Below are 20,653 nucleotides of genomic sequence, written 5' to 3'. Positions count from 1 at the left end.
CATGTTTGCTGGTTGCACACATATTTGCACGTATTTATATTTGTGTGTACCCATTTATGAGTTTCTTTTAGCTAATACTTTATCATTTGCTTTATGCATTCCAGAAGAATAACTTCCTTTGGCTTACATTTTCAGTACAAAGAAAGCAAAGTCTCCATGACTACACTTACAGACAAAGGAACACATGAGCATGAGTGGAAAGCTTTCAGCTCATTCACTCCCTGGTTTAGTTTGCAATGGAATTTAACCATTTTGCTACAACAGGCAAGCCTGAGAGTTAAGGATGTGAAAGGCTGAAGGGAAATCAAACAGAAAGGTAAATGTCACTAACCCAAAGTATGCACTGCTCCTCTGTGCTTGCTGCAGCTCTTGCTTGGTTTACCTACAGGAACAGCATTTTCTTTGAACTGCAACTCACAAAAATTTTCAAGAATTTTTGTCATTTCTTCTGTAACTGTACCCAGGTAAGTTTCATTAATGAATCGCACCACTGACGATGGAGCTAAGATTTCACATAATATGTTAAAATCCTCTTTTATCATTGAATATACGGTGAGCATTGCACTTTGGTATCCACATGCAATTCTGTCTAAATCTGATTCCCTGCTGCAGGTAGGAAAGGAGTCTTGCAGAAACGTATCCAGAAGTCTCTTCTGCACACTTTTGTATTTGACAAGCACTTCTGACTCTGAGTAGAGCAGGAGAAATTGCTTCATACATTGAGTTTTCAGTTCAATTTTTTGTTGTGAATTGTTTATCTCATTATATCTTTCTAACCTGTTCACTAAGAATCGTCGAAGACGTAGTCTTACATCATCCCAAATAGACTTGACATCCACAGAGGAGAAATCTTCGACAGAATGTATAGAAGTCCTGGAGAAGTGACAGAAAGTTGTCCCACCCAGGGAGGACAGGAATGAGATGCTGCTTTGACAGGAGAGGTCCCAGAGTAAATCCAGGATCATTTCTTCATGGTTTTCTTCATTATTCAATAAATCTTGCTGAAAAAGTAAATTATAATATTAGAAATGTGATTAAATCAAAGAATAAAAAAATAATTTCTATATACAATTTTATAGTTGATTAAAATTTAGAATGAATATGCTATACTCCTCAAGATCTTTTGGTCTTGTACTTGTGATTTAATCAGTGCTGACAGTAAACAATGTATTAACTTCTGTAGACTGAAGTCAGCTGTAAAGTCCAGCAGATTAGCTATCTGTTCAGGTGTATTGGCTGGACATGCACCCTTTGGCCCCCATTATTTCCTCTAACCTAAGCTGTGGCAAAGCAGAAGCCTAAACACTTCCAAATACAGACCTTTGAATAACACTGATTAAAATTAATTCCTAACAAAATAAATTCAAGATCATGTCTTAACTAATTCCTGGCAGATATTTTTTACGACTGAGAGAATATACTTACTATAACTCCCACCCAATACACTTTTAAGATAATTTTAGAAATCAAATCATTAAATAGAGTAGATGCCTAGGGGTTCCTAATAGCTGCCACCCTGAGAAATAAAATTTAATACACTAGGAGATTTCAATTTTCATTTAAATTCATTGCTGAGAACCATGTTAAGACAAATTTTACTTTAAAACCTAGCCTGAGAATATTTCTGCTCACTCCAAAGAAATAACTAACTCAAAATAGGATAAAGAAAATTTCAGAAAAGCTTTCCAAAAGGTGATAGGGGATTACTCCTTTAGTGTTTCACGGTGGTAGGAAACAATGGTGGCACAATTAGGAATAATAAAGGAACAAAAAAATCACTTTCTTCTTGGACTCTAAATTGCACACACATTTTTCATACATGATGACTTTCCTAATTATATCCATTTTCAGCCAATAACAAAATTAGTTCATATTCTCTAAGTAGAAACAAGCTGATTAGAAAAGAAATGGAAGAAAGGCTCAAGTGGCATAAAAATTAGTTTGGCTTTGAAATTACTTATTGGTGAAAACACCACAGGTATTATGTGTAATCCAGAATTGAACAGCTAGACAAATTCCTGGAATTGGCTCACATTCAGTCTCAGTACTGGAATGCACATTTAACATGCAAATATTATAGCAAATATATATTTTATTATATAAATAAATTTTCCACATATTCTCTGGTTTATTCATAATGAAAACTCTGTGACTCTGATATCTGAAAACCCTAGCAGCCTGATTTCTGGATAAGGATATCTGATATGGTACACAAGACAATTACTTTTCAAACACCATAGGAGTTTTTGAGTAAGGAACAGGACCTAGCATATGCTTGTAGTAATGGTGGTTTCATCCTCTCTCTGTCTCTCATCTCTTGTATTAGCTAGTTCTTTACAAATTTCTAGAAAGGAAATGAGAGTCCAGGACCCAGCAGCACTAAGACAATTACATGTATCAGTTGTGTCATATGAGCATCTTAGCTTTATGTTTCTCTAAACCAACTAATAGGGGTAAATATTTGATCAATCAAAGACAATAGACTACTGCTTTAAACACATGCTTTGGGTGAATACTTAAATTTTGAAAATAACCTCAGTACAAGTATCATATTAAGAATCAGTTTCTTACCTAATTTTTGCAAACAGCAGATACATAAAGATGCCATCAAGGCTGACACCAGTAGCATGTAAAACCTTGGCAAGGTAATTTTAATTTGAATCCGTTTTAATAACATGGTTATTTCCTCAACAGTAACACAATAATGTGAAAAGACAAAATAATAATAATAATAATACAAAAGAAGAAGAAGAAGAAGAAGAAGAAGAAGAAGAAGAAGAAGAAGAAGAACAACAACAACAACAACAACAACAACAACAACAGCAGCAACCCCTAGGTGTTGCAGAAGACATGAACAAAACTAAGTTGGCCTTTGCCTTGAAGAAAATGGCTTGTGTGTGGCAGATTAAAAGATAATTGAAAGCTTTTGCTTTTAATTAAAAGAGAACATGTTATTGAATCAACATTAGTAAAATCCAATACACACTGCTCCTAATAGAAATTAAAGGAAAAACTATATCCATATTTATTCTTCAAGCCTCCACCTTCAAGAGATAATGGATAAGAAGAATGTTTTCAAAGGTTAAGGCTTTAGGGAAATACAGTCTTTGTCTTCTTCATATTACTTCATAAGCCATATGCATGAAAGAGACAACTGTAACAATAGCAACTTACAAAACAATTTTTATCTGATTCTGTCATCCTAAACCATCTACAACCTCAAGATATTTTCCTCTTCTGCCTGGTCAATGTTTTTGATGTGGAGACAAAAAGTCCTTTTCTCCCTACTAAATTAAATTAAAACCATAGCCACAGAAATTCTTCTCTTTAAAAATTATACTGTTTCTATGAGAAACTGTTTTTGTAACTAAACCACCCCACAGATGAGGGTATAACAATAATAACTATTTTTGTTGAGGGTTAACCAAAACGTCACAGGCCAGTGTCCAAGAAAGAACTCCATCAACAGTGGTCTTGTGTCCATTTCTGCTTCAACTAAAGCCAAGCCAAAACAAACAGGGTAGTATTGTTAAGTTGGGCATTCAGAGAGTGGAAGATAAAGCCAGCTAACAGAAACAATTAAGGGACTCTTCTTGGTATGATTTTAAACACAGAAAAACTTAGTGTTGGGGAAGAACCTAACATCTATCGAGTGAGGACTAGAGACAACTGCAGATCATACCAGTGAGGTCGATGTGCATATCACATCCATGTGCTGCACATCACAGTATAAGTCACCCAGGAAGAAGAATATTTAACTTTCATTTCTATATCTTGGTGCTAAATAAATTTTTAAAATATGTCTAAGGATTTGGTGAGGCAGGGGAGAAAAAGGGTCATCAACGCAAAAACATAAAACATATTCAAAACAAAGTCCCCTACATAGGACACACTAATGTTACCAACACAATAAAAATTCACATATAGTAAGTCATCCTGTTGTATTCCCTGCTCCCCACTTTAGCAAAAAAAAAAAAAAAAAAAAGTAATTGTTACCATTGTTTTGAGGAAGTTTGTCAAATCTCCATGGGGAATGGATGGTGACTTAGATAAACTATAATTATAGCTATTTAGCCATTTGAAGTAGTCACTTGTTGTTTGCAGCTGTACATCAGGACAGAGCTTGTTCACTTCAGAATGGATTTCTTCAGTGCAATGTTCTATACTACAAAAAAGAAAAATAATTATTTTGGTAGAATGTAAGCAATGCCATCTCACAATATTATAGGTTTTGAAATGTTTACATGTTTATATGATATTATATAATCTAAATCTCAAACTTCATATATATATAATACTCATGTGATATTACAGTAGCAAGAAATGTGTTATTCATTTTAATCATAGTTTGAAAGAGTTCAATATGTTTATAGAAATACTGCAAATATGTATGCTTTAAATTTTCTATTCATAGATGTACTATCATATTAATTTGTACATATAATTCTGTACATATATGCTTATAAATTTTCTATGAGGCAAAATGGTGAGTTTAGGCGGAGTGTCATCAGGTACCACATGGATATGACATATGACTACCTCACAATGGCAGCATATTGAAAATTTGAATGATTACAGAACAGATGCTTTTAACATTGAATTGGCCCAAATTTGACAGTTGTACAATTTTTTTTTTAATACTATCAAGGAAGAAAAATTAGGAAAAGGCAAATCTACTGTTTTGAAAGTATAATTCTTATTAATTGCAGTTTCCACATGATAGAACCATGTAAAGTTTAGAAGCCAAACTCTGTTTATTAAAAAGAACCTTAAAGTCTCTGAATTTATAAAGTGTGCGTTGCCCATAAAAATACATAGTAAAAGGCAGAGCAAAGCTTTTCAGAAGATTTCTGGACATGAGTAAATTTAAATGAAGTCAACGTCACCTTGAAAATATAAAATTCTGCAAATCAAAGAGCATTTTCATGAAAACCAAGAACTCAAAAGAAAAACTATACCTCCTTTGGCCACAGCCCCTGACTTTCCTGATGGAATGGTCTTACTAATAAATAGCACGGCTAGGTCTGACAAGAGAATAGCATGTGTTTTCTTCCTTATCTAAGCATTTCTGTGGACTGAGAACCATGGGGCCTGAGGCACACAATGCAACTGCAGACACCCCAAGAAAGTTTGGACTCTAGGATCACATGCCCACCACCTGCGGTAGCCCTGACGGAGTGCAGCGTTTCACTGAAGACTGCAGCTGCTCCGCTTCTGTCGGTGCTCTGCCTCTCTGCTCATCGCTGACGTCTGAATCTGGGCAGAGGCTAGCAACTGTTTCTAAGCAGTGTAAAGCCTCCAGAGTGCTGGATATTTGAATAATTTGACCAAACACTGATAAAGGGATTAAGCAGTTACAATTCAAAAACCTCCCTTGGTGCACAGAGCTAAAGTTGTACTTCCGTTCACTTGATTTTGCTTTCAGTCACCCATAAAATATCTTGACAATCTGTCATTCACAGACTATGCATCTTGTTTTAAAAACTCAATTACTTGATTTCATGTCAAATTATTATATAAAAGGCTATTTTCAAGATTTAAGCTGTCAATCTATTATGTATCCTAACAAATTGTCTTTAATTTAGGTCAAATTTAAACAAACAAAAAATAACTTTAAACACATTAAAGATAGTATTTTAAAAGACTGTGTATCTGAAATACTTTCAAATATGTGTAGTAATAGCTATGCTCCAAGAGATATTAGCCTGAGTTTTCTTAAATAAACCATTCTGTTATTTTCAATTAAATATTTCCTAACTACTGATCACTTCAAATTTCCTTTATTAGCATAATCTGTTAAAAGAACATTACCAAGATAATTCAATATTCATACGATAAGCCCATTGATTGTAAGGACCCAAATATTAGTACAAATAAACCATAAATAAACCAATATTTTGGTAATGTTAATATCACGAGAAAAGTAAAAATGCCGACTACTGGACAATTAAGTGAGGAATGGGTCATAAATTTAAAGTAGAATTTCACTTACCAATATAAAAATATGCAACAAACATGATCCCGATGAGGAGAAATGTATGAAAGCAATGTTTGTGTAATACTTTGGAAGTGTTGTATGCAATGCCATATTGTGCTGCGTGCTGCAAACATGGAACTGGCTATGTAGGGAGAGGTACTGGAATGCCCCCAGAATCTCTCTGGCAGGGAACAGGAGGGAGGAGATATGCTGGGGAGCAGTACACTCATTGGATGTACTGAGAACATCTTCTATGTCAAACTGGACACCGAGGAAGTATTTACAACAGTACACCATCTTCATAACATAATGGTCTTCATATGTTTCAACAATTCATTTTTACCAATTTATTTACTATTATGGTATGTGTGTATGTATGTGTGTGTGTATATGTGTGTGTGTGTGAGTGTGTGTGTGTGTGTGTGTGTGTGTGTGTGTGTGTGTGCATCCATGCATGTATGACAGTGTATTTGTGTCATAGTGCACTTCTGGAGATCAAAAGACAATTTTAAAAAATCTCCTTCCACTGTGGGTTCTGTACATAGAACTTAGGCCATCAGACTTAATGCCTGTTGAGACATTTTATCAAAACACCTTTTCAATATTTCTTAATAAATCTCAAAATTGCAAAGCTTCTGTGAGGCAAAGGACACTGTCATTAGGACAAAACGGCGACAAACAGATTAGGAAAAGATCTTTACCAATCTTACATCTGGTAGAGGACTAATATCCAATATATACAAAGTACTCAAGAAGTTAGACTCCAGAGAATCAAATAACCCTATTTAAAATTGAGTTATAGAGCTGAGGAATATTGAATGGCTGAGAAGCACCAGGGGGCGGGGAGGATATCCATAGGAGGAGATATGGAAGCAAAGTTTAGAGCAGAGACTGAAGGAACGGCCATTCAGAGTCTGCTCCACATGTAGCCCATATATATACACCCACCAAAACTAGATAAGATTGATGAAGCTAAAAAAGTGCATGCTGAAAGGGACTGGATATAGATCTCTCTTGAGAGACACATCCAGAGCATGTCCAATACAGAGGTCAATGCTAGCAGCAAACCACTGAACTGAGAATAGGACCCCCTTGGGGGGAATTAGAGAAAGGATTGAAAGAGTTGAAGGGGCTTGCAACCCCATAAGAACAACAAAACCAACCAATCAGAGCTTCCAGGGACTAAACCACTACCAAAAGACTGACTATACATGGACTGACCCAGGGCTCCAACCGCATATGTAGCAGAGAATAGCCTTGTTGGGGCACCAGTGGAAGGGGAAGCCCTTGGTCCTGACAAAGTTGGACCCCCAGTGCAGGGGAATATAGGGGGGCCGTAAGGGAGATGGATGGGGGAATACCCGTATGGAGGAGGGGGAGTGGATGGGGACTTATGGACAGGAAACTGGGAAAGGGAATAACATTTGAAATGTAAGTAAAGAAATATATCTAATTTAAAAAAAGAAATGTTCAGTCCTTAGTTAGCAGGGAAATGCAAATCAAAATAACACTGAGATTCCAACTCACACCAGTCAGAATGGCTAAGATCAGAAACTCAGGTGACAGCAGATGCTGGGGAGGATATGGAGAAAGAAGAACATTTCTCCATTGTTGGTGGGATTGCAGGCTGATACAACCACTCTGGAAATCAGTCTGGACATTCCTCAGAAAGCTCTATCACTCCTGCGCATATACCCAGAAGGTGCCCCAACATATAACAAGGACACATGCTCCACTATGTTCATAGCAGCCTTAATTATAATAGCCAGAAGCTGGAAAGAACCCAGATGTCCTTCATCAGAGGAATGGATACAGAAAATGTGGTCCATTTACACAATGGAGTTCTACTCAGCTATTAAAAACAATGACTTCATGAAATCCATAGGCAAATGGATGGAACTAGAAAATATCATCCTGATGAGGTAACTCAATCACAAAAAAAAAAAAAAAGAAAAGAAAAGAAACCATACATGGTATGCACTCATCGATAAGTGGCTATTAGCCCAAAAGCTTGAACTACCCAAGATACAATCCACAGACCAAATGAAGCTCAAGAAGGATGACCAAGATAAGGATCCTTCAGTCTTTCTTAGAAGGGTAACAAAAATATTGATAGGAGATACGGAGACAAAGTTTGGAGCAAAGACTGAAGGAATGGCCGTTCAAGACTGTCCCACCTGGGGATCCCACCCATATACATACAGCCAACAAACCTAGACCATATTGCTGATGCCAAGAAGTGCATGCTAACAGGAGCCTGATATAGCTGTCTCCTGAGAGGCACTTCCAGAGCATAACAAACACAGAGGCAAATGCTCGTGGTCAACCACTGAACTGAGAACGGGGTTCCCACTGGAGAAGTTAGAAAAAGGATCGATGGAGCTGAAGGTGTTTACAACGCCATAAGAACAACACCAACCAACCAGAGCTCCTAGGAACTAAATCACCATGCAAAGAGTACACATGGACAGACCTATGGCTCCAGCTGCATATGTAGCAAAGGATGACCTTGTTGGGCACCAATGGGAGCAGTAGCCCTTGGTCCTGCCAAGGCCGGACTCCCCAGTGCAGGGGAACGTCAGGACAGGGAGTCAGGAAGGGGTGGGTGGTTGGGTGGGGAAACACCCTCATAGAAGAACGGGGAGGGGGATAGGATAGGAGTTTTATGGACAGGAAACCAAGAAAGAGGATAACATTTGAAATGTAAATTAAAAAAAAACTCCAATAAAAAATGTTAAAAACAAGAAGATAGTGGCTTCAAAAATACCGCTTAAAAGTATAAAAACATAATACATGTAAATATTGTGCTTTAATTCCAATGATTTAATTATCTGTGTTATTAATGTATAAAAGTGGGTGCATTTCTGAGAACTGTTCCTAAATAATTTAAGGAACTATTTTAATGATGCAACAACAAAATGCTTTTCAAAATGTTTTTTTAATTATGTGTTATATGTAGGACTACATGACTTTGTGCATAATATATATGCAGGAGTCCATGGAAGGTAGAAGACGTCAGATCTCTTGAAACTTGTGATGGTTTTTATATGCTTGGCCAAGGGAGTAGCACGATTAGGAGGTGTGGCCTTGTTGGAGTAGGTATATTACCGTAAGTATCATGGGCACTAAGATCCTTGCCTAAGCTGCCTGGGAGCAAGTTTTCTCCTAGAGGCCTTCATGTGAAGATGTAGAACTCCCAGCTTCTCCTGCATCATACCTGCCTCGATGCTGCCATGTTCCCATCTTGATGATGAACCTCTGATCCTGTAAGTCCCCAATTAAATGCTGTCCTTATAAGGCATAAGGTCATGTCTGTTCATAGCACTAAACCCATACTAAGACAGAACTACAGTTACAGTGTGGTTCACTTGTCCTGTGCTTGGAACAAAACCCAGGTTCTCTGAAAGAACAATACATGCTCTTAACTGCTAAGTAATCTCTCCTAACCCCTTGCATATGATTTTTAAAAGAACTTTTGAGGCATTCTCTCATTCAGAATTCACTCCTAGATTCCTTAACTGTAAAAACAGTTTAATTAATGGAATTATTGTATCTGGTAAAGTCAAAATGAATGCTGGAAAAAAATATATATATGGTAGGGACTGTAATATATTCTAAAGATACATATGACACCAATCCATATCTAAAGAAATCCTGTATAGCTAGCTAGACCAACCTCTAATTAAATAACTATAATCCAGTAAAACTCGATTAAGTAGGGTGTACACTGTGCTAAGGAAATGTGAAGGAAGGAGCCACTGAACCTGCCTATAAGAAGTACTGAATGGCGTGTCCTGGTAGAAGATATTATATAAAAGGACACTAAACTAAGAGAAAGAAATTACAACATAAATTCTTAAAACCTAAGCCTGAGCTGTTGTAATGGCTCCTATATCATTTAACATTCAATTTTCTCAATCAGCTCATAAAATAGTTAAAAAAAAGAAGAGAGTAAAACCTACAAACAGAACCTTTTAGACATAAGGCTAAAGTATATATAATTTCATTAATTTTTTTGAATACTTTTCTGTTTAATTAGTTATTTGAGATTTTTAAACATATATAGCCCCGCCCTCCCTACTCATCCAACTTTGTGTCTTCTTTAAAAAAACACACATACAAAAAGCACATTTTGTGTTGTTCATATACTTCACTAAAGTACGGTCAACCTACTATGACCATTAAAGAAAACTGTCTGTCACTCTTTTAGTAGCCACCAATCGCCAACAGCATTCTAGCAAGAGATGAAACTTTGCTCCTACCTCCTCCAAATGCTGCATGCTGAGATTGTATCTGGCTTATGTGGGTTGTCATAACCACTGGCAACAGGCCTCCTGTGTCCAGAAAATATTGTTTCCTGAGAAATAAACACACCTGGAAGCCACAGTTTTACTGTAGAGCTTCCATAGTGCTAGAAGGTGCTATGCATGTTAGCAAGGACAAAAGTAATCACCAGTAATACCCAATATCAGTCCTGGCAAGAGATAAGTGTAACAGTGGCATGGATATCATGGGAGTAACCAACCACTTGCTGTTAGGGTTAATGCCTACTCGCCATAAGACAAAATCCATACCTTCCGTATCCTCGGGGTCAAGATCCTGTGCTCACAGGCTTTAAAGGAGAGCCTACTACTGTAGCTCTACTAAGTAGTCATAGTACTAAACTGACTTTAACATCTCGTTGATATAATCTAATGTACCTGTTAACTCATCGGAAACATATTTGTACAGGTGATGCCAATTAACACAGAATGTTAGGCTATTTTTGAAACTTTTATTTCATAAATCCTGTAGAAGGCATATAGCAAGCTCAAAGAGAACTTTATTTACTTTTATTGTATATTTTAATACTTTTTAAATTAAAATAAAATTGCATCTCTTTCACCCTCTCTTTCATAACCAGACCCCCCCCCCCGCATGACCTCCCACTCCACACATACTAGGCAACACTAGGATAATTGGCAAAAATCAAAAAATAGGAACTATAAGTTTGGTGAGAGAAAGTTTAGGTGACTGAGTTGCTTAGGCCCAGCATCTGTGTCAGAAGAGTGCTGGAATGGGCCTGCTCAGAAGAAACGACAATGAGGCTTTGTGAGGTCTGATGAGTTTTAGTGATAATCAAACCCGTGGTCCTTTCTGTTTTCTCTTCCTGGAGCCTGGTCTTGCTTAGTAGGCTGGGAGATGTGACAGGGATTCTCTCATACAGAGTATGAAGTCCCAACCAGACTGTAAATATAGGTAGTTAAAAAAAGAAAGCAAATACTAATTTTATGTTCTTGATATTATTAGTTATAATTAATTATAGAACTATAATAACTACAGTATTCTTTGAAATGATTTCATATCATGCAACTTGTCATGGTGACAAAACATGCAAATTGCATGCGAGTGCACATTGTCAGATTAATGGCTTTTTTATGAGAAGCCCAAGGTTTGTAGATTATTTAAAGATCTGTAATCTAACATGTCAGGAACCTGAATGAAAAATTTACAAGTGAAAATATTAACGATGTGGAATGTAAGTGAGTTTATGGGATCTTATGTTAAATTATGTGATGCATTTATACAACGCTCACTCACAACACTCTTTGTCCTGTCACATCTGCCATTTCTCAGACTAAGACATGGTAATTTCCCAGGTAACACTGGTGATTTCCGAGATGAAAAAAGTAGACATTTATATCAGTGTCAGCAAAATTTGATCCATGAACTACAAACAAGATGTCTATAATTTGAAAACAGAAGAATAAAATAAGGTTTTAAAATATAACAGTATGTGTTTAAGTGGGGCAGAAATCACTACATGCCATACTATAAGCCCAAAAGAACTTCTGTACCCCATACCTCATTAAACTAATAAGTTCCAGTCAGTTCAAAAACTGTTCCAAAGGCTTATGCAACCTTCTAGTTTTACTGTGAGTACAATTCATAGTACTCATCCACAACAGGCTTTTTACACTTTTATTATCAGTTGTCGTATGTGTTTAAAATAAGTAACTCATTTCCCTGACTTCTCTCCTCACAATTACAAGTCTCACAGCTTAGCTTGAGGGGAAATGAACTTCACATGTGAATGAGCAGGGAAAACGCTTGGCTCTCTTTACAGGTGAAAGGTGAGTGACCTGGGCATATGGGTCCATTCTGGCGAATCACTGCTGTGGGAAGGTGAAAGACCCTGTGGCTCATAAAACTTAATGATATTAGGAAGAGGGAAAAGGAACTCACACTTAAGTTGTCAGGGTCACTGTAAGAAATACAGCTTGGATAATTTAAGTATACGAAAAAATACTGTACTTAAGAGGGAACTGCTAATGTCTTTTTTCTTCTAAAAGTAATGTGGGAAACCCACATCACACAGATGTTCATTACTCATTCAATGTGGACCATCAAGAGATACGAAATGCCAAGGGTAGGTAATTCACTACGGAAGAGCAAGTGCAGCCTAATGGATTTGTCCCGATATACAATTTTCTAAAAACTATTCTGTTAGAAGGCAGAATACAGTAGTGCATAAATGATTTATACTCTTGTGAATCATAGTTATTATTCAGTATTTTATTTTTGAAAATATGTTTATTCTCTAGAGTATAATAAAAACATAATTGAATTTGATGAAAAATAGACATGATTCTAAATGTAGAATGCAGCACATACAGTTACCCCATTCTTCTGTCCCTGGTGAAGAGCAATGGCCACTTGAGGCTATAGGTTCATTTTTAATATATGGGCAATAACTGTTTATAATGTAAGAACTGTATTCCATACTATACTTTCTTATAAAATCAATAACAAATTCCAACCTAAATAATAATTTATAAACGCAAAAATTTAATCATTATGATACTAGTAAATATGATTTTATTGATCAATTGAGAGAAGGAAACTAAAAAGAGAGATTTAACAAACAATGAAGTAATATATAACAAAAACATTCTGTGTCTTACTTTGTTTTGATGGGATCGAAGCAAAGGAAAAATATTTCTATTAAAAAAAGAAAACTAGCTCAGCAATTTACATAAATAACTTGCAAATCTATTTAATTTAATGTTCTTTTCATTTTTTTAGGTTGGAAACATCATATAATATATAGCACAAGTGTTATAAAACACAATTACATTAAATTCTTACATTGTTACTTTATACTAAATATACTTAACAGTATATGCTTACATATATAAAACATATTTTACATTTAACATATATTTATGTATATGTATATATATGTGTGTGTGTGTGTGTGTTTGTGTGTGTGTGTGTGTTCAAAACCAAATAAAACTAAGAAGTTTAACTTTACACATTGCAATTAAAGGAAAAGATTTCCCTCCTTTCCTTTTTCTTAAGCATTGGTTTTAAAAGTCAGTTGTGGAGCTGAACACCCAGGAGTGCAGACATCTTGAGACCTCAGGACAGACTGCCACTTCTGCACACCTCTGCTCACGTCACTGGTCCAAGGAGAAATTGCACAGTGAGTGCCTCTGGACACAGGAATATGGGAACAGTCAGCCACAGGTACCGAGAGTTCTGGTCTGTGCCTAGGACCAAACTGAACCAGCCAAACAGCTCCCTGCACCCAAATCCTGCGAGAGACAGAACTGGAACCTCAGAAGTGTAGACACTCGTGAGAAGTCAGAGGAGACTACCCTCTGCCCACATTTCAGACTCAAGAGGGAATCGCCTAGTGCAACTGTGCCCGCCGGATGCAAGGACCTAGGAGCAATCACAGGCAGGACCCTTTGATTGCTGCCCACACCTAGAGCTGGCAGACAGTCTCCAGGAGTGCCTACACACCTGAAATCAGAGCACCTGTTCTCAGAAAAGGCTGAAAGAAAACAGGAAAACATTTCTACAGGAGCACTGACACAGAGGTCTACAGTAGGGCCAAGTCACTCTCAGAAACAGCAAGACAAGCAAACACCAGAGACAACCCAATGGCTAGAGGCAAGCACAGGAACCTAAGCAACAGAAACCAAGAGTACTTGGCATCATCAGAGCCCAGTTCTCCCACCAAAGAAAATTCTGGATATCCAAAAACACCAGAAAAGCAAAATTTAGATTTGAAATCAAATTTTTTGATAATGATGGTGGACTTTAAGAAGGACATGAAGAATTCCCTTAAAGAAATGCAGGAAAACACAAATAAATTTATCAAATAAAATTGACTTTCAACCAAAAGTCATTAAAAAAGACAAGGAAGGACACTTCATGATCATCAAAGGAAAAATCCACCAAGATGAACTCTCAATCGTAAATATCTATGCTCCAATTGCAAGGGTACCTACATTCATAAAAGAAACCTTACTAAAGTTCAAAGCAAACATTGCACTTCACATGATAATAGTAGGAGATTTCAACAACCCACTCTCATCAATGGAATGGAAACAGAAATTAAACAGAGACATAGAAATACTAACAAAAGTTATGAACCAGATAGATTTAACAAATATTTATAGAACATTCCATCCTAAAACAAAAGGATATACCTTCTCAGCACCTCATGATACCTTCTCCAAAATTGACCATATAATCAGTCAAAAAACAGGCCTCAACAGATACAGGAAGATAGAAGTAATCCCATGCATCCCATCAGACCACCACACACTAAGACTTGTCTTCAACAACAACAATAGAAAGCCCACATATACATGGAAGTTAAACAATGTTCTACTCAATAACAACTTGGTGAAGGAAGAAATAAAGAAAGAAATTAAAGACTTCTTAGAACTTAATGAAAATGAAAGTACAACATTCCCAAATGTATGGTACACAATGAAAGCAGTGAGAAGAGGAAAACTCATGGCTCTGAGTGCCTGCAAAAAGAAACAGGAGAGAGCATACGTCAGCAGCTTGACAGCACACCTAAAAGCTCTAGAACAAAAAGAAATAAATAAAACCAAGAGGAGTAGAAGGCAGGAAATAATCAAACTTAGGGCTGAAATCAACTAAGTAGAAATGAAAAAAACTATACAAAGAATCAAGAAAACCAGGAGTTGGTTCTTTGAGAAAATCAGCAAGATAGATAAACCCTTAGCCTGAATAAACAGCGGTCACAGAGAGTGTATCCAAATTAACAAAATCAGAAATGGAAAGGGAGAGATAACCACAGAAACTGAGCAAATTAAAAAAAAAATCAACAGATCCTACTACAAAAGCCTATATTCAAGAAAACTGGAGGAAATGGACAATTTTCTAGACAGATACCAGGTACCAAAGTTAAATCAGGAACAAATAAACCATCTAAACAACCCCATAACTCCTAAAGAAATAGAAGCAGTTATTAAAAATCTCCCAACCAAAAAGAGCCCAGGACCAGATAGGTTTAGTGCAGACTTCTATCAGACCTTCATAGAAGACCTCATACCAATACTGTCCAAACTATTCCACATTTTGAAACAGACGGAGCAGTACCAAATTCCTTCTATGAAGCCACAATTACTCTTATACTTAAACCACACAAAGACCCAACAAAGAAAGAGAACTTCAGACCAATTTCCCTTATGAATATTGACGCAAAAATATTCAATAAAATTCTTGAAAACAGAATCCAAGAACACATCAAAACGATCATCCATCATGATCAAGTAGGCTTCATCCCAGGGATGTAGAGATGGTTTAATATATGGAAATCCATCAATGTAATCCACTATATAAACAAACTCAAAGATAAGAACCACATGATCATTCCATTAGATGCTGACAAGTATTTGACAAAATTCAGCACACCTTAATGATAAAAGTCCTGGAAAGATCAGGAATTCAATCTCCATAGTATAAGCAATACAGCAAACTAGTAGTTAACATCAAATAAATGGAGAGAAACTTGAATCAATCCCACTAAAATCAGGGACTAGACAAGGCTGCCTACTCTCTCCCTACTTATTCAATATAGTACTCAAAGTCCTAGCCATAGCAACAAAAGGTGGTAAAAGGGATACAAATTGCAAGGGAAGAAATCAAAATATCACTATTTGCAGATGATATGATAGTATAATTAAGTAACCCCAATAGTTCTACCAGAGAACTGCTTAACCTGATAAACAGCTTCAGCAAAGAGTCAGGATATAAAATTAACTCAAACAAATCAGTAGCCTTCCTCTACTTAAAGGATAAACAGGTTGAGAAAGAAATTAGGGAAATGACACCCTTCACAATAGTCCCAAATAACATAAAATATTTTGGTGTGACTTTAACCAAGCAAGTGAAAGATCTTTATGACAAGAACTTCAAGTCTCTGAAGAAAGAAATTGAGGAAGATGTCAGAAGATGGAAAGATCTCCCATGCTCATGGATTGGCAGGACTAATATAGCAAAGATGGCCATTTTGTCAAAAGTGATGTACAGATTCAATGCAATACCCATCAAAATTCCTACTCAATTCTTTATAGAGACAGAAAGAGCAATTTGCAAATTCGTTTGGAATAACAAAAAACCCAGGAGAGCTAAAATTATCCTCAATAATAAAGGGACTTCTGGGGGAATCACTATCCCTTAACTCAAACCGAATTACAAAGCAATAGTGATAAAAAGTGTAGATAGACCGTGGAATAGAATTGAAGACACAGAAATGAACCCACACACCTATGGTCACTTGATTTTTGATAAAGGAGCCAAAACCATCAAATGGAAAAAAGATAGCATTTTCAGCAAATGGTGCTGGTTCAACTGGAGGTCAGCATGTAGAAGAATGTAGATCGATCCATTCTTATCACCCTGTACAAAGCTTAAATCCAAGTGGATCAAGGACCTCCACATCAAACCAGATACACTCAAACTAATAGAAGAAAAAGTGGGGAAGAATCTCGAACACATGGGCACTGGAAAAAAATTTCCTGAACAAAACACCAATGGCTTATGCTCTAAGATCAAGAATCGACAAATTGGATCTCATAAAACTGCAAAGCTTCTGTAAGGCAAAGGACACTGTGGTTAGGACAAAACTGCCATTTTGGATTGGGAAAAGATCTTTACCAATCCTACAACAGATAGAGGCCTTATATCCAAAATATACAACAAACTCAAGAAGTTAGACTGCAGGGAGAGAAATAACCCTATTAAAAACTGGGGTTCAGAGCTAAACAAAGAATTCACAGCTGAAGAATGCCGAATGGCTGAGAAGCACATAAAGAAATGTTCAACATCTTTAGTCATAAGGGAAATGCAAATCAAAACAACCCTGAAAATCTACCTCACACCAGTGAGAATGGCTAAGATAAAAAATTCAGGTAAAAGAAGATGCTGGCAAGGATGTGGAGAAAGAGGAACACTCCTCCATTGCTGTTGGAATTGCAAACTGGTACAACCACTCTGGAAATCAGTCTGGAGGTTCCTCAGAATACTGGACATTCCACTACCTGGGGACCCAGCTATACCTCTCTTGGGCATATACCCAAAAGATTCTCCAACAAATGACAAAGACACACACTCCACTATGTTCATAGCAGCCCTATTTTTAATAGCCAGAAGCTGGAAAGAACCCAGATGTTCTTCAACAAAGGAATGGATACAGAAAATGTGGTACATGTACACAATGGAATACGCCTTAGCTATCAAAAACAATGACTTTATGAAATTCATAGGCAAATGGATGGAACTAGAAAATATCATCCTAAGTGAGGTAACCCAATCACAGAAAGACACATTTGGCATGCACTCATTGATAAGTGCATATTAGCCCAAAAGCTCGAATTACCCAAGATGCAATCCACAGACCACAGGAAGCTCAAGAAGAAGGATGACCAAAATGCAGATGCTCCCACTCCTTTTTAAAAGGGGAAAAATATCCATAGGAGAGGATATGGAAGCAAAGTTTAGAGCAGCGACTGAACGAACGGACATTCAGAGCTTGCCCCACATATGGACCATATATGCATACATACATACATGTATATATATACACACACACACACACACACACACACACACACACACACACACACACACATATACAGTCACCAAAACTAGATAAGATTGATGAAACTAAAAAATGCATGCTGAAAGGGACCGGATATAGATCACTCCTGAGAGAGACACATCCAGAGCATGTCCAATACAGAGGCATTGCTAGCAGCAAAACCACTGAACTGAGAACAGGACTCCCTTAGAGAATTAGAGGAGGGATTGAAAGAGTTGAAGGAGCTTGTCACCCCATAAGAACAACAATGCCAACCAACTAGAGCTTCCCGGGACTAAACCACTACCCAGTGCTCCAACTGCATATGTAGCAGAGAATAGCCTTGTTGGGGCACCAGTGGAAGGGGAAGCCCTTGGTCCTGCCAAGGTTGGACCCCCAGTGCAGTGGAATATGGGGGGGCAGTAAGGGGGATGGATGGGGGGGAATACCAGTATGGGGGAGAAGGAGGGGATAGGGGCTTATGGACAGGAAACCGAGAAAGGAATAACATTTGAAATGTAAGTAAAGAAATATATCTAATAAGAAAGAAAGAAAGAGAGAGAGAGAGAGAGAGAGAGAGAGAGAGAAAGAAAGAGAAAGAGATAAAAGAGAGAGAAAAGGGGGAGAGCAAGGAACCCAATGTCCATTTCTGGGTGTTGGAGAAGTGTGAACAGATATATATGTCCACATACTCATGTTCATGAGCACATATGCACAGACATAAACAAATGCATATACATAAATGTATAATAACATCAGTTAAGTACATAGGTAAATAACAATGGTTTAAGGGATGGGGGGAAATAGTTCTGTGGTTAAGAGGACTTACTACTCATCCAAGACGATGTCCTATTAAAATATAAAAATGCAGGTACCAAAACATAACAGGCTCCAGTAATACAATAATTATATTTTATGCGTGATAAAATCATTTTAAAATGACTTCATTTCAAAGAAAAAGCAGAGATATAAATATCTAAAAATATAAAATAAAATTTTAAAACCTTCAAACAGTATCATCTAAATGTTTAAAAAAACGGGAAGTTGTGAAAGAGAGGGGTTTTTTCTAAAACACACTCACAGAACATATGTAAGCACAACCTACCATGATAATTATCTTTTAGAAGTTCTAATTCCTGACCAAGAAAATATGATGGTCAGGGAGATTATTCATGCTGGATTCAGACTGTAACATGGGAAGTGAATCCCTCTACTGTCTAATTTCCTGATAAAAATTCCAATGACTGTTCAAAACCACAAGATGCAAAGGAATATTTCATAACAACTTTGAGCAAAAGCAACTGCAGAAAATGGAATGGAATTTATGAAAATAATAAACCAAGAAAAGAAAAATAAGAAAAAATTCAATTGTAATTATCTTTAACCTTGTTTTGTATCAGGGTGTCACTATTTAGCCCCTAGACTTACTGCTATTCTCCTGCCTCTCCCTCCATTGTTCTGGGATTACAGATATGTATATCCCTTGTTCCAAAATAATTGGTATTTTTAGGCTTTGTTTTCAGCAATTGTGACCTGATACCATCATTTTATTTTGATACTTTATATTCATATTTAAATTTTTGCCCTTATCATACAATCCAAGAATATTAATTTCTAAATTTACTAATGAAAATCTAGAGCCGGGCACAATGGCACAAGCCTTTAATCTCAGCGCTTGAGAGGCAGAGGCAAGCAGATCTCTGAGTTCAAATCCAGCCTGGTCTGCGGAGTGAGTAGAACAACCAGAGCGACAAAGAAAAACCCTGCCTCAAAACACTGTCCCCACCCTACACTCCAGAAAAAAATTAAATCTGTGATACTGCAATCTCTAATAAGAATTAATAACAATGTAATAACTGGAACCCAACTAGTAGTGTTTATATTTTATAACTTTTTAAAGGTAATCAGGTTCTTGTGAAGATGGCTCAGAAAGGATCTATGTTCAGACTATAGCAAACATGTAAAATTTGGGCATTCTAAACGCATCTGTAATCTTAGAGTTTGGGGTGTGGAGAGTAGATAAATAGACTCTGTGGAGTTATGACCAGCAAATATAGTAGGAATGGAAGAAGCTTAGGTGCTACAAAGAGTAATGACCAGATGAAGAGACAATTATGTTGAATTTTGAGAATAGAGTCTAATCAATATCTTTTTAAGATGTTAGTAGTAAGAATAACATGGCAATAAAAAGAGATAGTCCAAAACCAACACTAGATAATTGCTGTGTGAAGAAAAATCTGGAAATAACATAAATACTAGCAGGAGTTACTTTGGAAACACCTTAACTTAAAGAGCAGCAATAGTTACCTTGGAAACACTTTTAACTTAAAACAGTAGCAACAGCTACTTTGGAAACACCTTAACAAGCAGTACACAACAGTTACCTTGGAAACATCTTAACTTAAACAGTAGCAATAGTCACCTTGTAGCATTTTGCTCGATCTGATCTCAATGTCACTGAAGATCTGCTTAAACTCCAAATCTCAGGAAATGAATTTAACAGACATTGCAGGTCAAAATGAATTATGGGGATATTCCTGTAATGGATCCATTCTGTGAAACAAGAATAAAAACAAGTGATGACAAAAGGAGAAACAGGGTTGGGGAACTGACACACTCCCTCAGGTATGAAAACCAATGATTTCTATTTGCAGACTCAGTGAAATAAAGGAGTTTGAGAATTAGGGTATTATAAAGCTCACTAAGTTTTATTATGTAAATGTCATAATTTTTCAAAATGCATCAGACCACAGATAGCTTTAATATCCTGTTGTTTTTCTCAGTATAAT

At 36.7% G+C, this 20,653-nt stretch overlaps 1 protein-coding gene across 2 annotated transcripts; it reads right to left on the bottom strand.

Annotated features, from left to right (window-relative positions):
- Positions 1–326: 326 nt before the first annotated feature.
- Positions 327–20,357, bottom strand: LOC116897341 (uncharacterized protein KIAA0825 homolog). 2 transcript variants are annotated; one of them, XM_032899098.1, is made up of 3 exons: positions 20,249–20,357; positions 3,997–4,165; positions 327–1,001 (listed from the first exon to the last, which is right to left on the bottom strand). In XM_032899098.1, exons 1-3 carry the CDS (start codon positions 20,257–20,259, stop codon positions 327–329), a joined length of 855 nt encoding a protein of 284 aa, XP_032754989.1. In that variant the 5' UTR covers positions 20,260–20,357. The 2 variants fall into 2 exon arrangements, with proteins under 2 accessions (XP_032754989.1, XP_032754990.1); XM_032899099.1 differs by having other exon boundaries at positions 3,997–4,160; positions 20,287–20,306.
- Between the last annotated feature and the right edge of the window lie 296 nt (positions 20,358–20,653).

The sequence above is a fragment of the Rattus rattus genome, chromosome 3, assembly GCF_011064425.1.
Source record: "Rattus rattus isolate New Zealand chromosome 3, Rrattus_CSIRO_v1, whole genome shotgun sequence".
Lineage (NCBI taxonomy): Eukaryota > Metazoa > Chordata > Mammalia > Rodentia > Muridae > Rattus > Rattus rattus.
Note: the sequence above shows the minus strand (reverse complement) of the source record. Positions and strands in the feature narration are given on the sequence as shown.

What these genes read in the sequence shown, in the direction of transcription:
- LOC116897341 (XM_032899098.1), bottom strand. An exon ending in CAAACTTCCTCAAAACAATG is followed by an intron (nt 1,002 to 3,996) that starts GTAACAATTACT and finishes TTACTTTTTCAG; the next exon opens with CAAGATTTATTGAATAATGA.